At 40.9% G+C, this 27,315-nt stretch overlaps 2 protein-coding genes across 2 annotated transcripts in view; both read left to right on the forward strand.

Annotated features, from left to right (window-relative positions):
* Positions 1-4,999: 4,999 nt before the first annotated feature.
* On the forward strand, positions 5,000-9,262 carry LOC146617526 (proline-rich nuclear receptor coactivator 1-like). Its single transcript, XM_085372578.1, has 2 exons — positions 5,000-5,620; positions 7,960-9,262. The coding sequence occupies exons 1-2, from the start codon at positions 5,288-5,290 to the stop codon at positions 8,428-8,430; spliced, it is 804 nt and encodes a 267-aa protein (XP_085228704.1). The 5' UTR covers positions 5,000-5,287; the 3' UTR covers positions 8,431-9,262.
* A 16,809-nt stretch (positions 9,263-26,071) lies between these two features.
* Positions 26,072-27,315, forward strand: part of LOC146617527 (uncharacterized) — a 46,205-nt gene continuing 44,961 nt past the window's right edge. Inside the window, exons 1-4 of the mRNA XM_085373152.1 lie at positions 26,072-26,117; positions 26,342-26,647; positions 26,775-27,047; positions 27,220-27,267. Coding sequence (XP_085229278.1) covers positions 26,072-26,117; positions 26,342-26,647; positions 26,775-27,047; positions 27,220-27,267 — 673 coding nt within the window. The remainder of the gene's footprint in view (positions 26,118-26,341; positions 26,648-26,774; positions 27,048-27,219; positions 27,268-27,315) is intronic.

Below are 27,315 nucleotides of genomic sequence, written 5' to 3' on the forward strand. Positions count from 1 at the left end.
ATAGTTTATTTTGTTGTTCTTTATAATCTGTGCCAGTGGGAGCACGTAAATGTTAAACAGAAGGGGTCCCAAGATGGAACCTTGGGGAACTCCACATGTGATACTTGTCTGCTCAGATGTGAAGTTACCTATTGATACAAAGTATTTCCTGTTTTCTACGTATGTTTTGAACCAGTTTAGTACAGTTCCTGAAAGACCTGCCCAGTTCTCCAGTCGTTTGAGTAATATGTTGTGGTCAACTGTATCAAATGCTGCACTGAGATCCAGTAAAACTAAGACTGACATTTTTCCACTGTCTGTGTTCAGCCATATGTCATTAAACACTTTGGTCAGAGCGGTTTCAGTGCTGTGGTTCTGTCTAAAACCTGACTGGAAGGCATCATAGCAGTTATTCTGTGTTAAGAAGTAATTAAGCTGTTGAGAAACTGCTTTTTCAATGATCTTACTTAAAAATGGGAGATTTGAGATCGGCCTGTAGTTGTTCATTTGTGTCTTGTCAAAATTGTCCTTTTTCAGTATAGGTTTAATTACAGCAGTTTTTAGTGGTTCTGGAAACACACCTGACATTAAAGAAAAGTCGACGATCTGTAACAGGTCTGACTCCAAAGTCTTTGAGGCCTTTTTGAAAAAACTTGTTGGCAGGACATCTAAACAGCAAGAGGAGGAGTTCAGTTAACCTAAGATGTCCTCCAGATCTTTACTGTTAATAGGGTGAAACTGTTTCATGGTGTTTAAACAGTTTTTCGGTGGACACAGTACATATCCTGAATCTGCTGTTGATGTACCAATTGCTTGTCTAATCTTTTGGATTTTGTCTGTGAAGATTTGGCAAAGTCATTGCAGGCCATGGTCGAATGAAGTTCAGCTGCCACTGACACAGGAGGGTTTGTTAGCCTGTCAACTGTAGCAAATAGGACCCGAGCATTATGGCTGTTTTTAGTGATGATGTCAGAGAAGTAGGACCTCCTTGCATTCCTCAGTTGTAAATTATAATTGCGAAGTATCTCTTTATGATGTCATAATGAACCTGGAGGTTTGTTTTTCTCCATCTGCGCTCAGCTTTCCTACACTCTCTTTTTTCTTTTTTCACCAGTGTGGAGTTTCTCCATGGAGACTTCTTCCTTCCAGAGAAAACCTTCACCTCAATGGGAGCAATAGTGTCCATAACATTTAACATTTTAGCATTGAAGCTATTGACAAGCTCATTGACTGAACCCCTGGACAGGTCAGGTGTTAATGGGAAGACCTGGTTAAAGATCTCACTACTGTCTTCAGTTATACACCGTTTTGTGATCACTGCTGTTGATATATTTGTGTGGGCTGAGATTTTACTTTCAAAGAAAACACAATAATGATCAGACAGGCCCACATCAGACACAGTAACCTTTGAAATGCTCAGGCCCTTGGAGATCAGTAGTTCAAGAGTGTGTCCTCTATTATGTGTGGCCTGTGTTACATGCTGAGTCAGCCCAAAGTTGCCCAGAGTGTTACTCTGGTCTTTAGTCCCTTTGTCCTGAGGGTTGTCCACATGAATGTTAAAATCCCCGACAATAATTACACAGTCGAAATCAACACAGATCACAGACAGCAGTTCACTGAGATCATTAAAAAAGTCTGTGCAGTATTTGGGAGGCCTGTAAACATTAAGAAACACAGCTTTGGATGGGGCCTTCAGCTGTAAAGCCACATATTCAAAAGACTGAAAACTTCCAGGAGATAGCTGCTTACATTGAAATGATTCATTAAATAGGACAGCAACCCCTCCTCCTCTCCTGCTCACCCTGGCCTCACTGATAAAACTGTAGTTAGGGGGGGGTCATCTCGATGAGAACAGCTCCACTGTTATTTTGGTCCACATGTCTCCTTCTGTCACCTAAAAGTACAGAACTTTTAAAACCTTCTAGTAAACAGGGTCCCAGCTTCTCCTGGGAAAAGTCACCACTGCCATAATCCTCGCAGCCCAGACCCTCCACACATCACACATCAGACTGTGGAGACAGAGCATGAAGGTGGTAAGGAGGAACTAAGGGGGCGGGGCTGGGCAATGTAACTTTGATTGCACTGTTGAGGGCGGGGCTTGGTGACAAACCTTTGGCCACTCTGGTGGGGGGTTTATGGGGGACAAAAAGGGATTGGGCCGGGGGGTAGATCTAAGCCCAGCATTGACCCGCTCCATCATCTCTTCAGTGAATTTCAGGTGTGGGGAGGAGGGAGACAAGGAGGGGGAGGAGGGTGATGGCCTGTCAGGGGTTTGGGGGAAGGTCGTGGTCCCTGGTCCTGGTCGTTGGTGTTGTTGAGAGTTGGAAGCAAATAGGGACCCCTCTTCTTGCCTCTGATGTCTCTCCTTTCTGAAGCTCTTCCCGGGTGGGGGCAGATGAAGATCCTCGTCAAGGTTTCTGCTGGGCTTTGTCTGTTCTTGCATAGTGACAATGAACTCAGGTTTGCTATCACACAAGTGTCAAATCCTTGCAGTGCAATTACTGTAACTGACATTTTTTTTGTCTTAGCTGATTATTTGAGAACTAAAATGTTAGCTTTTAAAATTAAAAAGACCAATCATAACCTGCTTACAAGCAAAGAACACATTCAAATCAAATCAAATCAAATCACTTTTATTGTCACATCACATGTGCAGGCACACTGGCACAGCACATGCGAGTGAAATTCTTGTGTGCGAGCCCCACAAGCAACAGAGATGTGCAAACACAACAACACAAACGAGCAAAATACAAGAATGGCCAACCTGAAACTAATAAATATATGTACAATATATAATAGTGTATGCATTTCTGGATGTGTATACTGAATATTTTCCTACGTGTGTGTGTGTGTGTGTGTGTGTGTGTGTGTGTGTGTGTGTGTGTGTGTGTGTGTATACACATTTTTACAAATTAAATAGTAAAAAAAATAAAAATAAAATAATAATAATAATAATAAAATATATAAAATATACAGAGTTGAATATGTGCAAAACAAGTGGCATTTATATACAGTGTGGAGTGCATAATGTTAAAGTTCCAGTAGTGAAGCTGAGGTGTCTATGACGTGTTCAGCAGTCTGATGGCCTGATGGAAAAAGCTGTCTCTCAGTCTGCTGGTACGGGACCGGATGCTGCAGAACCTCCTTCCTGATGGAAGCAGTCTGAACAGTTTATGGCTGGGGTGACTGGAGTCCTTGATGATCCTCCCCGCTTTCCTCAGGCAGCGCTTCCTGTAGATGTCTTGGAGGGAGGGAAGCTCACCTCCAATTATCCGTTCAGAGCACCGCACTACTCTCTGGAGAGCTTTGCAGTTGTAGGCGGTGCTGTTGCCATACCAGGTGGTGATGCATCCAGTGAGGATGCTCTCAATGGCACAGTGATAGAAGGTCCTGAGGATGCGGGGGCTCATGCCGAATCTTTTCAGTCTCCTGAGAAAGAAGAGGCGCGGCTGCGCCTTCTTCACTGTTTTGTTTGTGTGTACTGACCACGTAAGATCCTCAGCCAGATGTACTCCAAGGAACCGGAAGCTGCTCACTCTCTCCACAGCAGCGCCGTTGATGGCGCTGGAAAAATGCTGGAAAAATATTAGCAGTACCATGAATTGAAATGCATGTATTCTGTGGTTATTGTGTAGTCATTTTTCTCTCTTGCGTTAGACTTCTTGTTGAGGTCGTGGGTATATTGAGTATATAGGAGGAGATGTACTTAAATTATTTATTTTGTTGTTTATTTAATACATAAGCAGACTTAAGTCAATAATGTTAAACTGTGTCCATTTAGATAATCCTAGATGCACGCTACATGGCGTTCCACAAGGATGTCAAACATTTGTTTTTAGGTGTTATTAGCTGCACCAGGAATCCCCATAAACCGTACATATGTACATCTGTCTAAATATAATCTTACAAGTAAAAGAAGTAACTTTAAAAATATACAATCAAATATAACAAGGGTAGTCTAACAGGACATAAAAATAGAGCACTCAAAATTCCTCACGAAATCTCACAGGGGTTGTTTTGCTCACTCTTGAAAGCTGCTCCGGCTAAGGAAAGTGGGCGCTCATGCAGTGCAGTTCATTTCTTTACCACAAGGCGTCACTGACGGACCGTTAAAGGTATACCTTTAATTCATTCGGTTTGTTTTTTTTCATTGTGAAATATTTAAAAGCTTATCTATTATTGACAGGGGTTATATAAATTAATAAATTAATATGTGTCTTCATCCATAGTATTTCAAACACAGTGATACAGAGAAGACTTTAATGAGATCGGAGACCTCTTATTAATCAGAGAAATTAATGTTTGATGTCTAAATTTCAGGAAGAAGGAAACTTCAAGTCAGACATCCCCCAAGAACATCAGAGCAGGGTGCAGGTTTCTACAGGTCCGTTTGTAGTCTGTCACATGACAACAACAAACAGCCTACTAACTGCACTGGCAACATAAGCCCTGCCCACTGCAGCTGAAATTATTTATTTTGCTTTTCTTATATTACATTAATGCTCCGCCTTTGAAAGACATAACCAAATAAAAAAACAGAGGAACTCAGAATAAAACGTCACTGGCAGGATGCGGTCTGACACGCCCCTTACTGGAAACACGGACCCCGGAAGTAGCAAAACATCCAGTTCAACAGACAAATACCGGAAGTTAAGGAGATTTTCTGCAAAATATACCAATATCTGCACTCCATGTCACCTTATGTTATGATTTCTACCGTTCTGACTTTTCCTCCAAGTGTTATTAAATGCTGATACTTAATTATTACATTAATATTGTATTTTATATGGGTTACCAATGTTATTAGATTTTTTGGTTAAAATATTAATTTCATCATTTCATTATTAATAAATTAGGGTGGGGTGTATACGTTAAGGGTCAAAAATCAAACCTTTCTCGCAGAAATTCTCGTTTGAGTCTGAATGCCCTTTTGTACTTTGACGGATGCACAGTTAGTCGTTTTGCTTTGAAAGGTTCTACCGGAAGTGACGTATTTTATTATGGGTAACTTAAGCTCTCTGCCACTTCTGCTTTGACAGGCTCATTTTGCACGACGTGTCATCCATTGTTTAGCGGCAGCAATAACTGAAAAAAACCTTTTAAGTTTCCACACTGGAGCTTCCGTTGATATACTTTAACGTTAAATTCGTTAAGTATTTGTTTTCTGTGTGAGGGCAGCTCGAAAAAAGGAAAGCGAATTATCCACTTAGCTAATTGGTAGCTAACTGTTAGCCTGTGACGTTGTTAGCTAAAACAACAGCCGCGGAGGAATTAGACAGCCTGTTTATGTTTTCGCCACTTCAGAGACATGTTGGACGGATCTACCGCTTATGGCGATGAAGCCAACATCGGCAACGTCGAAAATAACAACCCGATATCGCTGATTTCCAGCAGCGATGTGACGAACAAAACGAAGCAGGTTCTGCTGAAGAAAGGCGGAAGGAAGCTGCGGAACGCAGCGCCGCTGCACCACCACAAACCCCCGAGAAACTGCCCCAACAGCCGCCTGTCGGACCACCACCACAGCAACAACAACACCCTGACGGCCTCGACTGGTCACAGACCCGCATCTCAGGTCGGAACCGAGCCCGGTGAGACCGTGCTCACCCTCCATCCCCTCAAACATGGAGCCAGGAAAGAGGTACAGATTACAGCTGCACTGCAGCTCTGCACGGGCTTGGTGCTGAACTGACAAGTAAACCTGTAGCAAGTTGAACAAAGGCTATTAAAACCATAATGGGAAAATAAACTATGATCCACAAAGTGTATGATCATATCGGTTGCCTTCAGAAAGTACAAAACGTCTAATAAGCTTTAATATATTTTATTTTAAGGTTTGTTTCTCTGGCATACTGTTAAATTTGGTAAAATTGGTTGTTCATTATATTTTATAATCCAAACATTTAATGAAAATTCAGTGTCTACAGCCATGTGTATATTAAAGTATTTGTGTAGAAGTACATGCAGACTCATGTAAAAGTACACGTAAAGATACCCATACAAAACTAATTGGGCTGAAACCCAGTTGTTGTGCCTGAGGCGTTTTTAACTGACGCAGTTACCACTCTTTCTCCTGAAGGTGACGTGAGTCGAGTCTTTGTTCCTCTTTCACCCGCTGATTAGCGAGGAAAAAATGTTCCCAATTACGCATGGATGGCAGGCTTGTCTGTCAGATAAATGCAGATGGGAGAGTCCACAAAAAAGACAATGAAAACATGTTTTTGGTATAGGAAGTGTATTGCTTTAACAGACGGACTTTTTGGCGTTAATATAAATGTGCAATGTTGTTCCTGCTTATTAAAAATGTTTGGTTCCTGCCTAAGCTTTGTTTGGGCCTCCACCAAAGGAAAATCACCTGGACTGTATTAGCAACAGTTTTAATCAAGTATGAAACTGTTCAGTCTATCGCAATACTACGCCCCCAAGCTTATCAGGTTATTACAAAATAATGACATCATCTAACTGGCAGTGGGTCTTCAACACACCCGAGTCTTTTGTATTTCTTTTCCTTTTTCTCTTTGAGTATAAACTCTGTTTCTACACTGTGGTTATACTCTGATAGTGAAATGTAAACACCCCCCCCCCCCCCCCCCCCCCCCAAAAAAAAAAAAAACATAAAAAAATAAATAAATCAGGAGTCTGTAACAGTCAACAACTGGATTTTTATGCAAAACATTGGTGTCAATAAATTCGTTCCTTTAGACATTACCATGCCTACATAAACAGATGGGAATTTGGATATGCAAGCACAGAAGATAATAACAAATGAGGAAGGTTTGAAGCGTCGACGAGTAAGTCAGTTTCTCCAAAAGTGAAACCTAAACTACAGGCTGTGTGTTTGTCTCAGCAGCTGTGAGAGAAAAACTGTTCAAGCAGAAAAGTTATAATTGTACACACAGATGAGTCCAAATGACTCATAATGTTGATGTGTAAATACCGGTGGTAGAAATAAGCAACTTTTTGACATCAGCTTTACCACATAAACCTAAAAGATGATAATGTGCGACTTTTTTATATACATAACAGTGGAACCCCGGCTTAGGAAGACCCCATTTAACAAAAAATTCAAGTTACGAAGGCACTTAACAACAATATTTCTGCCCGTGGTACAGCAAAATGCCCGCGTAACGAAATAGATAAAATAGAAAATTTTAAAAAATTAAATTAAATTCCATAATGTTATGTACATGTACACGTGTGTATGCATGCATACGTATGCTTTCTTCAACCTCCGCCACCTCCTCCTCCACCAAGAACTTCGTCTTCAGCCAGCATCGCCTCACTCAAAAGGCGATGGAAAAAGGTGCTTTGACTTAGGAAAATTTTGACTTACGAAAGACCCTCTGGAACGAATTAATTTCATAAGTCGGGGTTCCACTGTATTTTGTTTTCAAAGCCAAATGTTTCCAGATTTTATGATTGTAGCATTCAGTAATTGATTAAATGCTATTTAAATTAAGTGATAATTTTGGCTCCTAAGGCTGATTGGAGGGGGGGGCGGGGACAAAAGTGATTAAATGGTTAGCCATGTTGCACTTATTTCCTATTCATCACGTCTCCAAATTCTTGTTTTTGTTTAGCTTGAGCCAAGATGCCGAAAGAACCTTTAAAACCCAAGATTTTATCTAAACGCAACTATGCTGATATTTTGAGCTTCCAACTATGCATTTAACCCACATTTTACAAGCAACCTCACTCTGGAAATGTTTTTGTAAGGTCAAAAACATCCCCTACTGTGGTCCCTACACTATGATTAATAAGACAGCCACTGTGACATCACGATGACATCAGTTAACCACAGTGTTAACATTTTGGTCACTGAGATGTGCGTGTGTGTTTTGGAGTAATAAATGACCATATCTAGACAAGAGGGTGAAGTGTCAGTTACTAGCCAAGTCTGCAAAGAAGCAGACGTCTGCCATTTAGTTTAAATTTCAATGAATATTAATCCAGTTTTATTTCAAACTTTGTGTTTTGCAGCTGCTGAAATTTAAAGGTGGCAGATTGGAGCGAGGGGCTGCACAACCAGGGGGTCAAGCTAACCGCAGCCTGCCTAAGCATGATCAGACCAACCATAATGTGAACACCAGGAGCCACAAGCCCAAGCAGAGCCAAACACCTGGTGTGGCTCACCCCACAAAGAAGAAAGATAACAGCACACCTAATAAACCCACCTCCGTCCATCAGGCTCAAGAGCAGAAAAAGCCCCTCCACCCCTCCAACAACGTAAAGATTGTGAATGCACTGCCTGCTGAAGCTGCACCTGAATACCTCAAAGATGGTGAGAAGGTCTATGCTGGAGCTAAGTTCAGTGAGCCACCCTCACCCAGTGTCTTACCGAAACCGCCCAGCCACTGGGTCGAAGAAGATGAGCCTATTAAGAGCAACCAAAGCCGGGAGCAAATGACTGTTCATTTGAAGTCACTGCTGAAGGTTCAGGATGCATCATGACCACAATTTGGAGTTTCAAATCAGAGCTGACCTATAGTGTCTGCTCTGCGATTAACCTTTAATACCCACAATTGGAAAATTAAAATGGAAAGTTAAATGTAGTTTGGCCCTTTTAACACACTGCAATACAATGTAGGGAGTTTTATTCACTGTAGTACAATTTCCCATTAGCCAACATGCTGCCTGCATTTGTGAACATTTTGTGCACGTTGTGTTGTTGCTGGAAATCTGACTGACATGCTGTGTATGTCAGATGTTTATCAGATACTTCCTGACTTCTGGTAAGCTGATAAATGACTGAAAGGTTTTTTGTCACTCAGTTAGTGAGATTGTGCAAAAGTGATCTGAAGTCGCCTCCAGCAGCAAAACAATCAGTGTCTGATGTTTACGTCATGCAAAGTGATGACGGCACTTTCTTTGTGAACACTTTGGAAATGGCAGCCATGTGTTTGACTTTTTAAAGCACTTGTGTAAATGTACATAATCTATTGTAAACACACATTTGTGTATATTTTCTTGTTATTTTAACTGAGATTCTAGTTTTGTTACTGAGGTTTTTCCAGAAAAGAGAAAAAAAATAGTCCCCCTGCGAACTGAGGCACTTTGTTACAGCTTCATCAGCATGAGGCACAGTGGATGTAAGAGACTGTTTTCAGTGTAAATCAGTTAGAGCAATCAGGAAGGGCAGGACACCTTGTTTTGATGTTCCAAAGCTTGACCAGCCACTTTGATGAATTCACCAGCCAGCTTAGAGCACAGGAGAGGACTTCCACGTTCTGGCAGTGTACCTTTCAAAAGGCTTGGAAAGTGGACTAATCAAAAATGGGGGGGGGGGAAAGAAAAGGCATGACCTTAAGTTACAGCTGCTAGCTGAAGTTCTTTCCCTTCCCTCAACACGGGTCCAGCTGGTGGAGAGTCGAGAGTCAAATCAGGGACTGTGATGCTGACGGGGCTGTTGAAGCCTCAGTGAAAGCAAGATAATGACGACGATGTGAAAAGTCGCACAAACCAGCTGCTGCAGAAAGCCAGTATCCTGCATCCACACCAAGTGCTTTTTCTTTTCTTTTTTTAAATTTATTGCACTGATATAAAAAGTGTGTACACTTTAAGTTTGCTTTTTCTTTGTGTCCACCGAGCACTTAGCCTTTTTTCTTTTTTGTTCTTCTTAATTTTTTTTTTGTCCCCACACCAGAAAACTGTTTACAAAACAGTATCTGAAGTACATCTACACATTAATGTTTCAGGGACTTCATGGCAGTAAAATTAAAATAACAATTTTCAGTTTTGTTGTTTTGTTTTTTTGACAATCAGTGATGTAAAATTTTGTTATAATGAATCAGTAACTCAGCTGTCCTCATTTTTATATGAAATGCCAGGATTAGAGTGAGTTGATTAAATAATTTGTTTTGAAGTCACTATATTGAAGGAAAAAAAAATCCCCAAGCATTTGTTGTTTCTACCTCCTGAAATCTTCTAAAGACATTTTATTGTTTCGCTTTTGAATTTGGAAAATTGTAAATTGGATGTTGAGCTACTATCAGACATTTTATCCATGGATGAATTGGTCATTCCTGCTGCCTCAGACACTGGGAATGATTGATTTGTGCTATTATGTGGTAATAGAGGCAGGTAAACATGCAGTAAGTGAGGATGTCTAAATGAGGAGAGAACGGAGTCACAGCAATGTTTGTGTGCTATGTGTTATTTGCTGAATAGAAAAAAAAGAACAAAGTATGTTGAAAAGAGATTAATTTTTAAAGTTTAGCTTTTTCAGTGAAAGCAAGGACATAAAGGAGAAATCGCTGTTGTACACACACATCACAATGTTTGCACACTTTAACTTTTTACAGATGTTTAAGGCTCACTTGGACAAAGTCAAGTTTTTTTTCTTTCTTTTTGTATGACTTCTTTTTTTCCTAAAGGGGACTTGATTTTCACTCACATGCTCATGCCATGTACCTCTTACCTGTATTTGTGTTTCTTACACACATGATTGTTTACCAGGAGTGAAGTATGTGTTAAAGTTAATACAGGTCATCTTATGATTATGTACCATAAGTTTTTTTTTTTTCTCTCACTTTTTTAACTTAATTAATTTTCATGGATGCAGGCAGTTGCTGGATCTTTTTCTTTGACCTCTGTGACGTCGCTTGAATGGAAAATTGTATTAATGTAGCAAGAAAAACTGCCCATTTCATTGCAGTGTTTTAAAATCATTTCATTCCATTTATAAGAATAAGCATAAAAATTTGTCCATGCCACAATTTGAGAATAAAAGGTGTTTATTTTATAAAGTCTTTCATATCAAAAATTTAAAATGCAATTAAAAAATTGGTAACCCCTACTATATTGTTTGAGTATTCATTACAGGTGGAGTTATTTTTGTGAAAATGGGACATAAGGGAAATTGCAAGACTATTGTGGCAACTTTTACCAGAATAAGGAACTATCACATCATCATGGCATCATTACTCATTTAACTATAAATATTTTATCATATTCACACACACACATTAGTTTTAGTCACTGTGTGTGGTTTTTGGAGTAATAAACAACCATATTTTGAGACGAGGTTGAAGTGTGAACTTACCAGCCAAGGCTGCAAAGAAGCACACTTCTGCCCTTTAGTTCCTATTTCAATGAATATTAGTCCAGCAATAGAATAAAAGACACTGACTGATGGTGTTAACATAACACATTACAGTATGACCTGAAAATTAAAAAGTCCATACATATGACCAAGGGCAGTCAGAATCTGCAGACCATACTTTACTTCATTCCTTTTATGAATTCAGAAGGATACCGGGATGTGCGCTGGTGAAGATACAAAATCTCAAATTTTGCCCATTTTACCAATGTAACAAATCCTTCCAAATATCCCTGCATCCAGACTCATTTAAGAAGTTAACAATTTTTAAAGTAGGCCACATCCTACCCCTAGTAAACTCTTTATAAATCCTCAGTCCCGTGACTAACTGCAGGTGACTAATATTAATATCAATAGTAATATTAAATCTGATGCATCTCACAGGGATTTAAATGCATTCATCCTGCTGATGTGATTCAAACTTGATCAGACAGCTGAACCTTACTAGTTATTTTGAACAAATGTCTATTCTTGTGAAAGAAAAAAAATCCTCCTAAAATAATTAAGCAGAGCTTGTGTTATCATTGCATGGCATTGTGATTTTACTTGGCCTAGACATTTGCAAATACTTTCGAAATATGAAAACTGAATTCATATAAGTTTTAATGTTTTATTAACTCAAATAATTAATAAATGCAATGTTTTATATGTATATTTATTTATCTGTCTAAAGAGTTTAGCAAAAAGAAAAAGAAAGAAAGAAAAACGCCAGTGAGCAGTATTACTGTTCATTGGGACCAAAAGTGATACTGTTCTGTTATCACTAAAAGTTGTGAAATGTTGTATCACTAAAATATCATTCTGAGTCAGTTTATTATTCATTATGTGTTTGCAGCACCCTCTGTGGTTGCTCCAAGTAATGCACTTTAGAAACGGCTTTATTTTGAAAAACTTTATTGAACAGGAAGTCGGCTCAGTCAAGAAAAGCGAGTAAGCAAAAAGAAGGGAAACATTTCGGCACTGGTGATGTGCGATACGACTGATTTCCTTTCCGATCTGATACCAAGTAATATTCAGGGTGGTATCGACGATACTGATCCGATACCGATACTTTGTACAAAAACTTATTTTATTTATTGTATGAAATTATAGCATCATAATGATTACAGGACATCAGATTACTTGTTCTTATCACTTAATAATGCAGAGTTCATCATATAGAAATAAAAAAACAAGTTGTGCGCTACTTGAACACCTTGCCTGCCTGCAGCACTAAAGGACTCTGTGAGAGACGTCTGTCTCGCCCTAGCAGCACCTGTCCCTGTCCTCCTCTTCAGTTCACCTCAACATACGCGCCTCATATTCTGTGATATGATTTACTCTGAGGTGTTTGACAAGGTTAGTGGTGTTGCCACAACCATACATGCCAACCCTCCTAATTTTTCCGTGAGAATACGGAATTTCAGTGCCTCTCCCGAAAATCTCCCGGAGCCACCATTCTCCCGAATTTCTCCCGATTTTTCACCTGGACAACAAAATTGAAAAAGCATATCGCAGAATTCATTGTGTTGCCCAGCCAATTCCAGTTTCCAACAATGACGGCAGCTACTTAGTTTTAATATTACTCTTATTTCTCTTTCTGGGTCGCAAAAAAACTATTAACATATTTTCAGGTGAGAATGTAGCTGTGTAAACCGACACATCGTCTTTAAACCCCCGCGGTCTTTCGCTACTTGGGTTAAACAGCGCCCGGTTATATTTTAGATAGCAAGGAGCAGACGGCAGAGTTTCACTCCACCGAGGGAGCCTGTGACGTACTACCCGGCTTTCTTTAGACCGCAAAGGCCGGGTCCTCAGGTGGAAGCAGCCTCTGAATTTGGACACCATCGCTGTTTCCGGGCCGGCCAATAATAACGGTGACATTTAACGTATTTTATCCGATAAATAAACCCTGTAAAATGTATTTATCCCCCCAACAGCCCTTTTGAATGTCTCCCTAGTATGGCCACAACACCTCACTCTTGGAGCACTTTTTTGCCACATGTATCGCAAACCACGGCTCAGCTGTTTGTGGAGGTAAAATAAGTCCGCACATGACTCCAATTACGCTCAGCCATTGTTGTGAGTGCGCACGTCAAGGGGCTGCGAGACATTTATACAGCCATATTTCGCACATGACTATGAAATGTGGAAGAGGAAGTAGTTCCTTTGAATGTAGACAATCCGAATGTTATAGTTTCTTTCCACTGTGTTCCTGTTAATGATGAACTACAAATTTACTCTAAATTACTAAAATATCTTTATTTTAATGTGAGAATTGATTCATAAATGATTGGTATCGGAGGAATCGATATTTCAGGATCGATCCGCACATCACTAATCGGCACACAGTTTATGGTGTCCTGTTGGAGAAAACACTGTCCACATCTTCTGTTTATGGTTGTATCGCTGGTATGTACTTACAGTATAAGTTACAACTTTGTTTTTGTACAATATGTTGTCCGCTAATGCAGTATTTGGCTGTAAAGCTAGTCCTTTTGTTAAGCTAGTTACCTGCGATTTTGGAGGTCGTCTGGGATAGCATCAGTAGTAGTTTGAAAGGTTTACATAATTATACATATGACATATGCTATGTAGTAGCAGGGTGATATATGAATGCATATTATGCTGTACATATATATATATATCATGACTGTATTTTTTGTCTTGTTTTTAGTTTTACCCTTTTGAATGTCAGTAAACCTGTTGACAATGCTCATCAGTCTTCAGAGTGACCTTTATCTCAGCTTATGATACAAACTAACATCATATTCAACTAGGCTACCACAAACCCAAATCAAATTCCGCCTTTCTAAAGTGTAAGACAGGTGCAACTTTATAAGCAGAGAAAAGCCCATTAAGCACAGATCGATATCTGAATATATCTACCCTATATCATTATTTTATCGCTAAAGTCTTATTCCTAAAGCCATAAACTAGTTTCATCGTTTTTAAATTACAGTATCTGCATTATTTTGGGTTTGAGGCACTGTATCTGGTGAACAAGTCCTGTGAACAAGATGAGCCACACCAACCGTGGATCCACCTGAATGGTGACGTTTACTGGTGCTAACTAGATTAATAATTACATTACAGCATCACAAAGGGGTAAGGGGATTGCCTAGGTTGTCTATTAGAGTTTCTGATACATTTAGGTAAATTAAATCAAATTACTGTCTTCTGTTTATTATTAAATTCCTATTTTATCAGGTGGGAGCAACATGTCATACTGGACAAAGAAATCTCAAATATTAATAAAATGACCATAAACCATCTATTTTAATACTCTATAATATAATACAGTTAATTTAATATAGTATAAATTTAAATCCATCTCAGACAGCATTAAACAATCACCTGATGTGGGAATATAAGTTGTTTTTGTACAAATGTATATTTTATGGGGGGAAAAAAGACATTTAATTTATATACTGTAGTAATACTGAGGATACTTGCCTTACTTGCCTAATCGTCAGCCAGTTCATCAGTGTCTTAACCATTTTATGTTCCGTGTTTGTGTGATGATTATTAGACCTTTCTCACCACATTCTCACCAAAAACACTTCCCCTTTAATTCTTAGAAAGGTTGCCAAAGAGCTGTAATGAGGAACAAGAAATGGTATGATATACCTTCTTTCTCATAGCAGTGAATAACTAACTGTCTGCTCTTATGTGCTTTCTTTTTGCTAATTTATTTATAAATATACTGTACATTAAAGAAAAAAATCAATTTTCCAATAGTCACACATTCAACTTCCCAGTCACGTTTATCTGGTGAGTCCTTGGTGAGGGAATATAAAATTAAATGTAAGCATTTAAATCAGCAAAAACGTGAGAAAAACTAAACTAAACTAAAATCTCTGAGGTAACAATGAGGAAGTGACTCACTAATTACAAATTACAAAAACTACAAATAGTCTTTAAGAGGAACCAGTTCAGAGAAGCTGAGAGTGGCGAGTGGTGGAACAATGGTTAAACTTAGATGGAATAAAATATCGTCATGGCTGATCCTGATATTTCAGGTTGTAGGTAAGGATACAGAACTCATTTTTAATGGCAATAAAATATATCTTTAGCAATAATATGTTCATTTATGTATTATGGCAACTAAACAGGCTCTGTTGTTTTAATTGAGTACGAGATACATTGATAAACTTCTGTTTGATATAAAATCATATTTAATCTGATGGTTTAAAAAAAGATCTGATTTGTAATAAGTGTGTTTTAAATTTCTCTTCAATTTTCTCAATAGTATCTGGAAATGCAATATCCATTATAAAGAGAGTTGGGGATGATGTCATTCTGCCTTGTCTGAATGCGATCGATGACCAGAATAAATGTGACAAGACTACATGGACCTTTTTCTCAAGAGATCAACCAGCAGTAGAGCTGATCACACTTGGGCAGATTGGTGAAGAGGCCAAAACTAAATCAGACAGACTGAGTGTTACAACAAACTGTTCTCTGCTTATAAAGAAGCTCACAGTTGAGGATGTTGGTCGTTACCGCTACAAACATTGCACATCAGCAGTAAAACCAACTCAAGATTTTGATCTTTCAGTTCTCTCCAGTGAGTATTTACTTCAAACTATTCTCTACTCAGATTCCCTTTTCATTAGAACAGAAATTGAAACATAACAGTTATCATGGTTACATTAAGATTATCTGTTGAGTGGATTCTCTTTCTTATGCATCAAGGATACACTTCGTGGCTCAAGAGTTGGGAGTTCACCTTGTAGTCGGAAGGTTGCCGGTTCGAGCCCCGGCTTGAACAGTCTCGGTCGTTGTGTCCTTGAGCAAGCCACTTCACCCGTTGCATACTGGTGGTGGTCAGAGGTAGAGCAGGGCGATATGGCCAAAAATATTTATCACGATATATATTTGAAAATTTGCGATAACGATATAACTGACGATATAATTGATGCGAGACAAAATACAACTCCACAACATTACTAGCGCAAAAAGACAACCTTCCATTTATTTTCACTTAAACAAGAAGCTGGTTTTTATGTACATTAAAGCTTTATAAAAATGTAACAGTGCAAATGCAAATTCCTTGCTGAAAGTTTAACCAAAAGGCATTTCCAGTAGAAATGGGCTGACATATCCTGAGCATAACCATGTATAATATCCACTGAAGTTAAAAAGAGGTGCTTTGCAACATTAAACTGCAGTGTGCAGTACGTATTTTTCGGACCATAAGGTACACGGGATTATAAGGCACATTAAGCGAAACAAAGCAGTCAGATAAATCAAACTTTATTAAACTCATTCTTCTTGCTTCCTCCACTTCTGTACCATTGATTCATTAATGTTGAATTCTCTGGCAGCTGCTCTATTCCCATGTTGTTGCAGTCTATTAATGACTAACCTCATATTGTGGATGGATTATCTCAGTTGTTCTCCTGACTGAAGTTTGGTCCGTTTACAACATCCTGCCATGCGATTGCATTTGTCTCTAACCATGAAGAACCTTCACGTTAACTTTTATAAGTGGAAAAGTGTTAGTGTTCGTCCTCCAGCTTCACTGTTTATGTTATGCTAACATAGCTGTGTCGCTAGCGATCACGTAGCACATCATTATATACCAGCTAGCCCAACTTCAGTAACCCTACAAACGTCACTGCTTAATAAAACCAGTTTATGGATATATTACACATTATCTATTCCCAGATTTGAGATAGTCAAATTCAAACCAAATTGTCTAAAACGTAAGATATAAGTAAGATATAGTCAACAAAGGCAACGATTTTCAGAGTGTTGAAAAACATTCTCACAAGGTAAATAGGATGTCAGTTTTTATTAAAATGAAGTCCAGCAAAATTGTTAGCTGGAAGTAAACAATATCATGGTTTTATTCTCTTTGCAGCTTCATCCTCTTCAAGGTCCATTATCATCCTTGTAGGTTTAGCAGCACTTATAACAGCTGTGGTAATGGTCAACACATGGGCCAGAACTAAAGGTATGTTTAATTATGAGACGTTTTAAAAGATCTCAATTCTTAATAATAATCAAAATAGAATTTAATTCTTTTATTTCTGTTTTTTAGGGAACAAAACACAGATGGTTCAAGCAACAGTACGTGGAAAACTCAGTAATTTAATATTCACATATATCTCTTCAGATAGAAAAGGTCATGACTGGAGATTAGACCACCTTAAAAACACACACTTGAAAGTTTGGTCTTGTAAAGTGGATGGGTGCAGTTGTTAAGGTAGAACCAATAGCTGCTGTAACAGGCTACACTACACTACAGACTGACAGGAAAACAACACAGAAAAAAAATCTAAAGAGCACAAGTGGATGCACACACACGCGCACACACACACACACATGATAAGCTAACATTATAAGTTAAACTTTAATTAAATCAAAATTAAAGGGTTATAATAGAAATCATAGACAATTAGAAAGATCAGTCTGATTTACTGACTTATTGACCTATTTATTTTTCATAGGTGTCCTATAATAAGGATAAAGATGAAGTTGCAATACACTATGAAACCACTGGAGACTCTGCTGTTTCTGTCAGACTTCACTGAGCATCGCCATGGAAATTATCATCACACCACTACACCATCCACAACCACTATACCCTCTACAAAATGTCTTGTTATGAATTAGTGAAACAACCTGATCAGCTATCTTATTGTGTCTTGTGATACACAATACAGCCTCTTTACTGCACATTTGACCTTCGGGCCAGATGCAGCTTTCTCTTCAACGTCCTTATGCTATCACCATGCTGCTTTTACATGCTTAGAGTTAGAGAAATAATTTCCTTCTGAAGTATGATTTCACCAACTCATCCACACAATGCATTTTGTAGAGGGTATAGTATTTGTGGCAGTTATTTGTCTTCAAACAACAGCTTTTTTTACATTTATTTTTTGTATAGCTCCTTTCAGCCACTAGGGGACCTCAGTGTGTAAGGATATACCCAGTCCCTTGTTTACCACAAAAGCATAACATGGGCCATGTACAGAAGAAAGTAAGACATTTTTTTGTTTTGTTTTGTTTTTGTCTTTATAAATTTATAGTTCGGTTTATGGTTTCAACATCCCAAAGTCAGTAACTGGGTTAACTGGTCATATCAAGGTGGGTATCGACTCAATGAATGAACCAAGATTCTCCAACTGCTGACATGAAATAGGCAGTACTGGCAGCACGTAACCAGTTGCAAACTGCACAGGGAGTGATGCTGCATTTTTAATGAAGATGAATTTGTAAGTAGTATGAAAATACAACGTTAGAAAAAAATCAGATGTTAAACACATGATAGAGGCTGAAAAAAATCACAGCTGCAGCCAAAGCAGTAGATGAGTGTAAGTAATAGAAAAATTACTTCAGTATTAAAAAAAGCACTGTATGGATATGGTTTAAGCACAATTGCAAATTTCACCAAAATAATATGTTTAGATGTTCGTAGGATGGTTTTCCTCTTATTCTTTCAGCTGCATCCATTATAATATTAGATGCTCTGAAAGCAAGTAAAGAATAATAAGTCCTATGTACAGTGCTTTAGAAACATATCAATATATTAAGACTGGTTAAACTTGAAGTTCTCTAATCACATGTTGTACTACAGATCCCTGACCCCAGTTTTACAATTTGCTCTCCTGCACATACACCTGCAGCCAGTTACACTTTCCTATATTGTTTGCCTCATTTATCTAGCTGTTTTATGCTTTTGTTGTAATTCATTTCTTGCATGTTTCCTTGCATTTAACCACATGAAACCACATGGCACCTGTTTGTGTTCATATGTGTCCTCCATGCAGCTGTTCTAACACATCTGTAAACATCTGGCTGAGGCCAGGGCTGTACACGATGTTCACCTATTTGCCGTGGCTCAGGTGGGGGCAGGGCACTCAACTTCCCTCACCCTAGACTTAGGGACAGATGTTGGGACATGCCGTGCCCTAGCATAGGAGTGGTCCTGATGTCGGTTGACCTGGGTGGGAAGGCTAACGCTGAATTGGTTGCTGAGCTGCTGCTGTGATGAGATTGATGAGCGGTGTTGCTAAGGACCACGTTTCCTTTTAGACCGGTTGGATGAAGCGGGCCATGACTGTCTCAGCCTAACCTGCTCTTATTTGCAATCAACACTTAAATACTGTTTACTGACTAAACTATTCTCTGGAATGTAAATAAAGAACAAGATCTATATATTTGTTGACCTTATATCAAATTTCCATATAGACAAGGCCACGAGCTGCATTGTTGTTGTCAGATTGTTAAACACTTGTACACTTAAACATTATTTGTTAGAACATAGTAAAATGATACAGCTGTCATACTGAGAAGCCGAAAAGCTGAGCTACTCAGCTAACCTTTCTTCTAGCCTCAAGTAAGGAAAACATTATTAATATAGTAACTTTTCCAGACGTACTGACCATAGCAATTTTATTTATATAGCACATATCATTATACTTAAACTCAATGTGCATAACGCAGTAGATAAAAAAAGGGGTTAAGATTTGCATGTTTATAGTGTCTTAAATGTCATAGTGTTTAAAGTGCAAGCACATTTGTATAGCCTTTCTTCACTGCTGTATTGTGTTTCTTCCATTATAGACACCACTGATTTGTCTGCAGCAGCTAAAAAGTCAACAAAACAAAGTGAGTGACATTAAAATGAAGAAGAGAAGATGAAGAAGTAACATCACTCATCAAATACAAACATAAATAGTCAGCATCTGAGGAACTATTCAGTGAATTGTGCAGACAGTCTTAAAGACAGAGCAGTTCTGATACTGTTTGAAATTGAAGATAAGATGTAACAGAGAAAGAGACACATGTTGAAACAGGTGGGATGGAAAGAGATTGTAGTACTCCCAACTTACCTCTCATTACATCTGAGAGAGGGTAAAAGGTAAAATGGGTGTATTGCAATAGAGTCCGTCCGATGAGGAGTGTGTGTGTGATTGTCTGTCCTACCGCACTACTTGTACAGTAGAGGATTGTAGTCCATCAATGTGCAAATGAATGTGCAAGTACCACTATGAAAGCATGAAACTCATAAATCTTACAACACAAAATAAGTATTATTAAATTAGTAAAATTAGTATCCGCAATAAAGATTTTTTTCATATATTGTATACATTCTACCACAGGCAAAGTTGCCTCCATTTTTATAGTTTTTATTAATATTTTGTAATAATTTATTTGTAATAACCTATTCTGCTTTGGGAGTGTATTTTTATGTATTATATTATACATACACATTAAAAGTGAATCTCTGTCCAAAAAGTGCACTCAGTTTACTTTTTACTCACTATGAGCATCATTCATTATTCTCCCCCAGTAATTAAGGTTAGGATATGTATTTTTTTTTATTCCAATTCATTCTTCTTTGGCAGCATTTAAATAACCTTGATCAGATTTGATGGTTTTGTTACAGACTTTTCAAAAGTGTTTTGCTTTTCTTTCACAAATGTGGGATTAAATTGTGTTAAAATGTACAAAACAGTGATGTCATGTTTTGTGACGAGGACCCAGGCACAGAGAGACTTGTTGAATTTAAGAATCTTCAGTCAAAGTCAAAGTCAAAGTCAACTTTATTTGTCAATTCTGCAACATGTACAGGACATACAGAGAATAGAAATTTCGTTACTCTCAAACCCTAGATGAAATAGCAAATGAACGTTTAAATATAAGAGAGTGATTTAAAAAATGCAAATAAAATAAATTAAAAAGTAAAAATTTAAATAAATACAATACAATTTAACAAGAAAGCTATGCAATATACAATATACAATATTCAGGTAAGGGTAAATGACATTGAGTGTAAACCAGGCAGAGTAGTGCAAATAGGCAAATAGTGCAAATGGAGATTTAGTAATATACGGTAAGAGATAGTATAACAACAAAGTCTTATGAGGTAATGGCAGTCCAATGCTCCACAAAGTGACTGGTAACTAGTGCAGGCCAGTGAGTGAGTCAGAGTGTGTGTGTGTGTGTGTGTGTGTGTGTATGTGACAGAGTTCAGTGAGACCATGGAGGAGAAGAGGGGAGAGGGGGCAGAATCGGGAGGAAGTTAAGCTTCCTGACAGCCTGATGGATGAAGCTGTCCTTCAGTCTGCTGGTCCTGGCCTTGGAGACTCCGCAGTCTCCTCCCTGACGGCAGCAGCTTGAAGAAGCTTTGCATTGGGTGCGTGGGATCAGCCGCTATGCAAAGGGCTTTTTTAGTGAGACGGGTGCTGTAAATGTCCTGGAGGGAGGGGAGAGAGACACCAATGATCCTCTCTGCAGCTCTCACTATGCGTTGGAGGGTTCTATGACAGGACGCATTGCAGGCTCCAAACCACACAGTGATGCAGCTCGACAGGATGCTCTCGATGGTGCCTCTGTAGAAAGTGTACATGATGGGGGCTGGTGCTCCTGCTCTTCTTAGTTTGCGGAGAAAGAAGAGACGCTGCTGTGATTTCTTGGCCAGTGCTGTGGTGTTGTACGTCCAGGAGAGATCCTCTGTGATGTGCACACCCAAGAACTTGGTGCTGCTCACTCTCTCCACAGACGCTCCGTCAATGGTCAGTGGAGCATGTTGGGTGTGCATTCTCCTGAAGTCCACAACAATCTCCTTCGTCTTCTCCACATTCAGAGAGAGATTGTTGTCAGCACACCACGTGGCCAGGCGTCTCACCTCACTTCTGTAGTCGGTCTCATCCCTGTTGCTAATGAGACCCACCACCGTTGTGTCGTCCGCAAACTTGATGAAGAGGTTGGAGCTATATGATGGAGTGCAGTCATGGGTCAGCAGAGTGAAGAGGAGGGGGCTCAGCACACATCCCTGCGGGGCCCCCATGTTTAAAATGATGGTGCTGGATGTATTACTGCCGACCCGTACTGCTTGAGGTCTTCCGGTGAGGAAATCCAAAAGCCAGTTGCACAGTGAGAGGGAAACAGGGAAACATGAAGATGAAACCAGGAGATGTCCTTACTGAATCATCAGAGCTGAACAGGTGATAGAGAAACAGGTTTACCTTTTAGGTGACATGAATGGTGTCATGGTCCTGAGTCTGAGGACTCTGTGTTTTGTGTTTCTTTATATTCTTCTATATTCTTGTTTATTCTGCCGTGTCTTTTGTTTAGGTTTGCTATGTGTTAGTGTGTTGTTTCATGCCTGCCTGTGTTCCCTCTGTTTGTCCATGGTGTCACTGTGTCTGCTCGTGAGTCTGCCTGCCAAGTTCAGTGTCCGTTCTGGTTCTCTGTGTCTGTTAGTTTCCTGTTTTATTCTGAAAGTTCATGTCTCATGTCAATGTGTTCAGTTTTACCTTTCTCTTGTCTCGTTAGCCTAATTTCTCCCAGCTGTGTCTCCCTCCTGTTGCCCATTTCCTAATTACTCCCCTGTGTATTTAAGCCCTGTGTTTTCCTGTGCTCCCTGTTGCGTTGTACCCGCAACTTGCTGTGTGTTCATGAGTTCCAGTCCTCCTGCACCTCAGTTTAGAGTTTTGTTTGCTTTTGTGAGTTTTACTTTATGTTGAAGTTTTGTTCCAGCAATAAAGCTGCATTTTCAGTTGAAACCTCGTTTCCTAAGAGTCCTGCATTTTGGGTCCACCGCTCCTGCCTGCCTGCCACACAGCCAACCATGACAGAACGACGTGACCATAACCTGGACCCAGCAGGCTCATCTCGGGAGAGCGATCTCGCCCGCGTCATGGGCCTCATAAAGCGAATTTCCCACACGAAGGATACTAAGGCAATGGCGATCTGATTAAATGCTATCGGAACAATCCTCGAGGGAAATCCACATCTCCGCCAACTTAAGGGATTTATGAGCTTAATGGACGAGCTGCACGAAGCCCAGGAGGTTCTTCAGGCTTGGGAGCTAGCAGTCTTTGCTCATTTGCAGTACTCCACTCCGAGGCCTCCGCAGCAACAGCAGCAGCAGACGGAGCTCGCCACGAAGCAGTGTGAGCTCCCTGCGACACAGCAGCAGCCGAACATGGAGCTTTCTGCTACACCACAGCGATCGCTGCGGCAGGATATCAACCCTTTGCTGTGGCCACAGAGTGAACTACTGACTCCGGTCTGCTCCGACTATCACTCGCCAGCCTCTTTCCTTGCGGCCATATGGTCGCAGGATAAGGAGTCTGCCTCTCCGCCATTGCCGTTCTCCTCTGCAGTCTGTACTCCCACTTCCAGGAGGAAGCGGCACCGGCGCCATCACCATTCCTCGCTACAGCCGCACTCCAGCCCCTCCAATCAGCAGCTGTTAGTAACCACGACAGTTCTTCCCGCACTCTTTCTGGGCATAACAATAAAACGGACTATGTTTCTTCTGCTCCATCTGAGCCTGTTAACCCCGTATCAGCTATCCCTGAATCAGCTAAAGCTGCGGCTTCCACCCCAGAGACAATTAACCTAAGCTCTGAGAACATTAAGACTGTTTTATTCTCTGAACTGCCACCTCAAGAGACTGTTCAGTGTGCGCCCAAATGTTTTGTTTCTTGGACTACAGACACTCATTTAAAGTCCTCAAGTGGTAATGTTGCAGATATTGAAACATTCTTCAGGGCCTCCCCAGAGTCTGAGTGCCCTCCCTCAGCAGACCCCGGACCGCTAGAGGCTAAAGAGCCAGCATTTCCCGAGTCATTTAAAAGCTCCACTGAGGTAGCTCGCTTAGCTGCCCGGCCAGAAGCTCGCTTAGCTGCCTGGCTGTCCCCAGTTCATACTCCTGCTCCTCAGGCATTCACTCAATCACCAGCTTCACCACAACTGCCACTACAAACTGCAGCTCAGACATCAGCTCTCCCACCAGTTCATATTTCAGGACAGCATCAAGTAGCTCAGCTCCCAGTGTCTCCTGTAGCGATTCAGTCCCCTAGTCAGCTACACACTCACTCACCTGGTCCTATACACATTCAGCCAGGGGTCCCTATGCCCTCTGGCTCTACATCAGCTCCTGCTGGACGCTCTGATGAATCTATCCAGCACTCCGCAGCTCCCACGCCGCCACCTGCCTCATCCGCTGGGGGTTCTGGAGAGCCCGGCCAGCACTTCCCTGTCTCCGCTGGAGGGCCCGAGGAGCCTGTCCAGCCTCCTGTCTTGTCCGCTGGAGGGCCCGAGGAGCCCGTCCAGCCTCCTGCCTTGTTAGCTGGGGGTCCGGGAGGACCCAGCAAGCACGTCCTCATGTCTGCTGACGGTTCTGGCGAGACCGTTCAGCCACCACCATCTCCACCACCTGTACCTTCCACACCGCCACCTGCAGCAGCAGCTTCATCCACGCTGTTGCCTGCAGCAGGAGCTTCACCCCCGCCTGCAGGGCCACCGTCTCCGGCTTCCACGCCGTCGCCTGCAGGGCCACCGTCTCCGGCTTCCACGCCGTCGCCTGCAGGGCCACCGTCTCCGGCTTCCACGCCGTCGCCTGCAGGGCCACCGTCTCCGGCTTCCACGCCGTCGCCTGCAGCGCCACCGTCTCCGGCTTCCACGCCGTCGCCTGCAGCCACAGTCTCCGGCTTCCACGCCGTCGCCTGCAGCTCCATTCTCGTCTGGTCCAGCCTCCGAGCCTTCAGCTTCGCCTGGTCCAGCTTCAGCTTCGCCTGGTCCAGCCTCTGCTTCAGCTTTGCTTGTATCAGCTTCTGCCTCGTCTGGCCCTGTGGTTGCCACGCCACCATCTCGTCCACTCCTAGCACGGCCGGCTTTTCCGTGGTCGTCTCCTCAACATTGCCGGCCACTTTCCAGGCCTTTGGTTGGACATCATCGCCATAAAGGGTGGCCCCCTGAACGAGGCCGTCGCAGCCACAGCCTTTGGCGTGGCCGGCCTCCGGACTTGCTCCGTCACCGCCGCCACTGCCTTCCGCATGGCCGGCCTCCGGACTTGCTCCGACACCGCCGCCACTGCCTTCCGCGTGGCCGGCCCCCGGACCAGAGCTGTCGTTGCCGTCCGCACGGCCGGCCCCCTGAACTGTTTCTACGTCGTCGCTGCCTTCTGCATGGCCGGTGCCCTGAACTCTTTCTACGTCGTCGCCACCGTTGCTTTCCGCACAGCTGGCCTCCAGACCAGCTATGTCAACTGGGTCACCAACCTGGTCGGCCCCTCGACTGTTTGACTTATGAACTTTTGTGCCGGCAACCTCTGGGTCGGCCTCTCGAACTTTTTGATCTGCTTCCCCTGCTCCTGGGTATGGTTGCCTGCCACACAGCCAACCATGACAAATGGGTTGAAGGAAAGCTATGAACTGTTTCTGAGAGACAACTTACACCAGGATCCTTTTCTGTGTAGCTGACAGCTGGGAACTGTGCAGGGGCGGGTCTAGCAAAGTTTTGCCAGGGGGCCAGGTAGAGCATTAACAGGGAAAGGGGGGGCACAAAGAAATACTTTTCTTTCTTATTCTCATTTAAAATTTCTAGCTTTTAACAAATAATTATCCGACTCTTACAACTGTTTTCATTCAAAGGCTTTATGGTTTTTCCTATAACACCTGGTAGGCCGGCCTCTAGTCAAAATGCCCGGGCTAATTTTTTTTGTCCCAGTCTAGCCCTGTTTATAGCACACGTTGACTTGACAGTATATTTCGTGCATGCTTCATAGCCAATGTATCTGTAAGGCTGACCTGTCAGTCCCTCATGCCAAAAAGCAATTAAAGCAAAGTATACTTAATGACATGAACCTGGTAAAACTAGCAGAATAGTAATCTATATTTTTTAAGTTGTTGTAATCAGCAAGCACAGGAAAAAATTACACTTTAAAACAGCCCATTTTTGAAGTCTTATGACTGCTCAAAGTACTTTAAGATATTAAAAGATACTCTGAAAAAGATCGACTTAAAAATATACTCTTACTTGTCATGTTTTCTAATCGCAACACAGACACGCAGATGAGAAGCGATACGACCTTTCTATCATGTCTTTCGAAGTGTTATCAGTGTGGGCGTGGTATCACAGGAAAAAGTTGTGTGCAAATGTGACTTGTAGCTTAAATCGCTTATTGCATATACTAGGACACTGGTGTGAATGTATTTTTAAAGCTTGTGTAATAGAAGAAATAAAAGAAAGAGACAGTGAGGAACAATGATTACAGTCTTTGTGTTTTGGATACCAGCACTTTGGTTTACAGGTAAGGATCCATTTAAAAGACATAACAGAAATGTACAAAAAGTTCTACCTTCAAATGTTACTTCATAACATGCAGACAGGCGTGTTTGTTTCATCAGTCTTGGAACAGATGAGAACCAAGCTTTTTGTTTTCTTTTGTTTTTTTTATGCAAACTTTCCTACATCTGAAAAATATCTACACTAATATGTAATAGTAATGCAGGCATTTCTCTTTCATATCTGCAGGAACACAGGGAGCAGAGAGTATTTCGCTCTTAATTGTCAGAGATGGAAATAAAGTCAGTTTGCCTTGTCCAAAGTGTAGCTTCTGGAGATTCACTGGTTCAAATGGCGCAGCTGAACAAGAGCTTATTAATCAAATGAGCATTGGAGGAAAAGTTACGTCAGACAGACTGAGTGTCAACACAGACTGTTCTCTGGTTATACCCAAGGTAACAGTTGAGGATGCTGGTCAGTACACCTGCACAGTGCCTGAAAACACAGGGAGGCATGCTGGTCTTGTTAATTACAATTATCTTTCTGTTGTTGTCAGTGAGTATTTACACTTTCAATATCTTCGAGTTCAAATTGCTGTTAGAGTTCATTACAGTGCAATAGATATGTTAGAATACTTATCAGTACCAAGTTAATCATTCTTTTTGCTATGCATTTTCACCAGTCACTGAACAGAAATATGGAGGTAATGTGACTTTGAACTGTTCTGTGTCGACTCCTAAAAAGTGTGATCAAGACATCAAGAAAGTGAAGTGGATCCACAACAGCACGGATGTCAATAGAGATATTTCATATGTAAAAACATCACGGTCTTCGTGCTCCGCAACTGTCACCATAATGAATTTTACCTATAGTAACATATCACCTTATGACTTTATGTGTGTAGTTAGAATGCATGGCATCATGGAGCCTTTTGCCTTCAGCCCTCACTCAACAAGTAAGTAACTAAGACAGAGTCTTATGAATTTTAAATTAAAATTAAACTAATGTGACTAATTACTACCGAAAGTATTTATTCATTTCCATTTTCTGAAGCTTTATTGTCTGTATGTTCTGTTAGAAAAGGTGCAGTTTCCAAGTGAACACTTGAATTTTGTTCTTTTATTTAGGTGAAGAAACAAATTCAACAACAATGTCTAAAAACAACACAAATACAGGTAAAACCACAACACAGTCTGACATGAAGGATGGTTTAAGCATTCAGG

The sequence above is a fragment of the Diplotaxodon limnothrissa genome, linkage group LG15 (genome assembly GCF_057381915.1).
Source record: "Diplotaxodon limnothrissa isolate DT_005_m linkage group LG15, D_limnothrissa_male_GT1.1, whole genome shotgun sequence".
NCBI classification, from domain to species: domain Eukaryota; kingdom Metazoa; phylum Chordata; class Actinopteri; order Cichliformes; family Cichlidae; genus Diplotaxodon; species Diplotaxodon limnothrissa.

Bases quoted from the DNA above. Each gene is read 5' to 3' on its own strand.
- LOC146617526 (XM_085372578.1), top strand. From the start codon at position 5,288: ATGTTGGACGGATCTACCGCTTATGGCGATGAAGCCAACATCGGCAAC. The intron at 5,621-7,959 runs GTACAGATTACA...TGTGTTTTGCAG, and splicing joins AACATGGAGCCAGGAAAGAG to CTGCTGAAATTTAAAGGTGG.